The 4,093-nt window shown below is 31.5% G+C and overlaps 1 protein-coding gene across 1 annotated transcript in view; it reads right to left on the bottom strand.

Annotated features, from left to right (window-relative positions):
* Positions 1-1,051: 1,051 nt before the first annotated feature.
* Positions 1,052-4,093, bottom strand: part of LOC111083108 (mitogen-activated protein kinase 14-like) — a gene marked incomplete at its 3' end in the record, with an annotated part of 12,423 nt that continues 9,381 nt past the window's right edge. Inside the window, exons 3-4 of the mRNA XM_022379372.1 lie at positions 3,273-3,331; positions 1,052-1,163 (exon numbers count right to left, since the gene is read on the bottom strand). Of these exons, the coding sequence (XP_022235080.1) occupies positions 1,052-1,163; positions 3,273-3,331 (171 nt within the window). The remainder of the gene's footprint in view (positions 1,164-3,272; positions 3,332-4,093) is intronic.

Genomic DNA, 4,093 nt, shown 5'->3' with positions numbered 1-4,093 from the left:
CTTCATAAACTCTCCGATGATATTTGTTTCCAACGTGTGAACGTTGCTTCATCTCTTCTGGCGTATGAACCATTTTTGGACAGAATTGTCACCGGTGATGAAAAATGGATTCTCTATGTGATTATTTAAACACCAAAAACAATAGCTCAGTCCTAGACAAAAACCACTTCTGACCCCATAACCTGGGCTCCATCCGCTGAAAGTGATGCCTTAAATTTGGTGGGACATCAAAGGAGAAATTCATTTGAACTCCTCAATTCACAGCAAACTGTCAATACTGAGATCTATAGTCAGCAACTGGAACATATAAATCAAACCCTTCATCAGAAACGCCCTTCAATCGGAAAGGTGTTCTTCTTCTCCACGACAATGCACGTCCACATGTGACACGTTTGACGCAACATAAGATTATGGAGTTTGGTTGGGAAGTTCTTCCCCACCCACCATATTCTCCAGATATGGCACCATCAGATTACTATCTTTTTCATTCACTGCAACACCATCTTAATGGGAAAACATATGCAAATGTGGAAGGTGTTAAAGAGGACATCGACATGTTTTTTGCTTAAAAGCCAAATGATTTCTTTAATCAGGGCATTAAGAACTTGATTGTAAGATGGTAAAGCATGATCGATAAGATTGGAGACTGTTTCATTTAATAAATGTTTTGTTTTGGTATACAAGTTGTTCGGGTTTTTTCATCTAAAAACAGCAACATTAATTTCTTGACGACCTAATATATTGGTCAAATTAAATGTGATTTGAAATATTGTCTTGTGTTAATTTCTTCTCTTGCTGAACACATTGTTGAAACAGTTCATTCAATACAATGGCACGAAACAACAATTTTAAATGAACCTGATACTGAAAGTGAATTAAACATTAGAGAAACAATAGAAATTTTGTGCTGTATGTCAAGGAGAAAATATTACAATGATACAGATGTCATTCATTTTAATGTTTTATACGTCTAGAAATAATAATAAAATAGTGTCAGTTTTTTTTTCGAAATGCAAATTGCATTACAAAATGTCCGTGACATAGGTCTTACCTTTAAACCTCGTAAAATCTGGTACACAAGAAACTGTACATGATCATCACTAAGCTTCTGAGTTTTGATAATGTTACTGAGGTCAGCTCCCATTAGATGAGTGACCAGATAGCTAAATAAACACAAAAATATAAAACTGGTCAACAAGAATTTATGAAAATACCTAAATTGATGAATAATATAAAGTAAAAGTTCAAACAAGTTATTTTTGCAAAATTACACGAGATACAGTTTCATCAAATTAAGAAAAAAATAATTCTTAATAAGTTGTTAAAAACCTTTATACACTTCAATCGGGCAGTTTGTTTAGTCAAAAGTTATCAACAGGTCAACCCAAGATTAAATTTAATCTTTTTACAAACCTTGTTTGAACTCCAAAATGTTGAAGTGTTCCTTGTTAAATGTTTTGTTTCTGTTTTAGTTTTATGTTTCGCTCTTAGCTGCTAAGCAGCAGAAATTTTTCATGTATCTTATGTACTTGAAATTTTTTACTCATCAAATCATTGTTTTTAATATTCAAAGTTCTATTTACCATTTTAATAAAATAAGTTTATTAAATATTTTCACAATTTTGATTTTTTTTTCCAAACAAGATATAGCTGATATTATTTTGTATTAAATGTTCAAGTTTTTTTTGCCTAATAATGTGTGCACTTTTATCTAGCCTCCAAATGCACATGTTGTCATATCACACTTTTTAGTAGATAATTATTATATTTTTTAAAACTACAGACCAGTGAATAAAAATGTACATGTAGAGCAAACATGGCTAGGATGAAACATAAGTTTACAAAGAAGAGTGCAACACATGTACGCTTCATGTCCAGGTTGTGGGTAGTCAGCCATTTACTTCCTTAAAGCAGCTAATGTTGTAAGAAATTTATTCGTCATCGTCATGCAGTTGTACTGTAAGTGAAGTAAGCTGTCACGTAACAGCTTTCAATTTTCACAGCTGTTAAGCATTGGCTGCTATTCTATAAAACGAATGCCTTTTCTTTATTAGATTCTATGTAACGTATACATAAAAACACACACGAAAGAAAACATTTTTTAAATGTTTCCATTTAAGTCTTTTGAAAATTTTATAAATGGAGGAAAAAAAAATAGAAGACACGTCCTTTTTTGGATAAAACTTTTAATTTTATTATTGTTATCTTATAATTACATGTGGCACGGAATGTTTTATTACAATTACTGGACATGTTTATATTCTATCTCTTGTCTAGCAACAGACAGACACTCTTTTCATTCACTAACAACTAGAGAACATCTATTATGTGTAATTAATAACATAATATACAGTTGTAAAATCACAACACCGTTGTGTTTTCTGAATTTGCATGTGTGCTATACAATGTCACTTCTGACTTACTAGTAAAAATTATATACAAGTTAAAATTATTAACCACATTTTTTAATTGTTGCTGTTATGTGCAAAGCTAAGTAGTGGACTATCTATGCTCTGCTCTCTACGGGTATCAAAACCTAAATTTGTATCATTATATGACCACTGTGTTGCCGGGGGACACACGTTAACAATCTTAGAACCTTTCTGAATTATTTTACCTTGATAAAACCACAATCGTGAATGTTACAAAAGTTAATAGCACAAAAACAAATTAAACCACTGATCATAAATCAAACTGAATGATGGAAGATTTTATATACAGCTGTTCAACAGTCTGGATAACAACAAATTAATTTTTTGTTTTAGAGTAAAGTCACATTGGGCTATCTGCTGTGTCCACTGCTAAGAACTAAACCATGGATTTTAGTGTTGTAAGTCTGTAAATTTATCCACTGTCCCAATGAGGGATTATTTTTTTAAGTTGATTATTGGACTATCTGCTGTGTCTACTGTAGGGAATCAAACCATGGATTTTAGTGTTGTAAGTCTGTAAACTTATCCACTGTCCCAATGGGGGATTATTTTTTAAGTTGATTATTGGACTATCTGCTGTGTCTACTGTAGGGAATCAAACCTTGGATTTTAGTATTGCAAATCCATAAAATTACTGCTGTCCCACTGACAGGTTATCTACTGTGTCCACTGTGGAAAAATAAAACCTCAAATTTTAGCATTGTAAGTCCGTAGATTTATTGCTATCCCTTCAAGGGCTTTTTTTTGTGAGTTTGACTAGATGGGTTGCAACAAATAAGTATGACAAGGGAATAACTGACTTATATATTAGACAATATATATTTGTAGAAAAATACTTACACATCCTGGAAGTCTTTCAAAGAATTAGTAGGAGTAAAAACATCTAATAGACCAATAACCTGGTTAAAAAAACACAAAACATTAAATTCACATCCAATAAAATCTGTACGATTGAAAACAAAATATCAAGTGTAATGTATCAGAGAACATGTATACATATGCATTTTGCACATTAATTTAACACTAGCATATAAAATCTTCTTATCAATCATATAACACGTGCTAACTTCTATTCCGTGATAAACCTTCGGGTGAAAAAAATAATATTAAAAGTAAAATAGAAAATATGCAAGTCATATTATACAGAAAGTGTTCAGGTAGAACTTTATTCACCTACATTACAACATTTCTCTGAAGGCACAGCTTATCAGATAAAGTGACAACATTCTCAACAACAGATGAACTATACAGTAACCAAACATCACAGTAAAGTATTGTTTACTATTGATTGATGTCAAACTTTCTCCTGGTAATAACTTAATCCAACCCGATAATATGCACATTGTTACCCAATGTCCTCCTTAAAATACAGTTTATTTCTCATAGGTAAACAATATTTATTGAAATGCAACAAACCAATTAAAATATTTGCACAATATTAAGGAGATGTAACCAACCAATTAAAATGCTTGCATACTGTTAAGTGGATGCAATCAACCAATTATAATGTTTGCATATTATTACATGGATCAAATCAACCAATTAAAATGTGTGCATATTATTAAATGGATCAAATCAACCAATTAAAATGTTTAGATACTACTAAGTGGATGCAGCCAACCAATTAAAATGCTTGCATACTGTTAAGTGGATGCAATCAA

This window comes from Limulus polyphemus, unplaced genomic scaffold (genome assembly GCF_000517525.1).
Source record: "Limulus polyphemus unplaced genomic scaffold, Limulus_polyphemus-2.1.2 Scaffold8202, whole genome shotgun sequence".
Classification (NCBI taxonomy): domain Eukaryota; kingdom Metazoa; phylum Arthropoda; class Merostomata; order Xiphosura; family Limulidae; genus Limulus; species Limulus polyphemus.
This window is presented reverse-complemented; position numbering and strand designations above follow the sequence as displayed.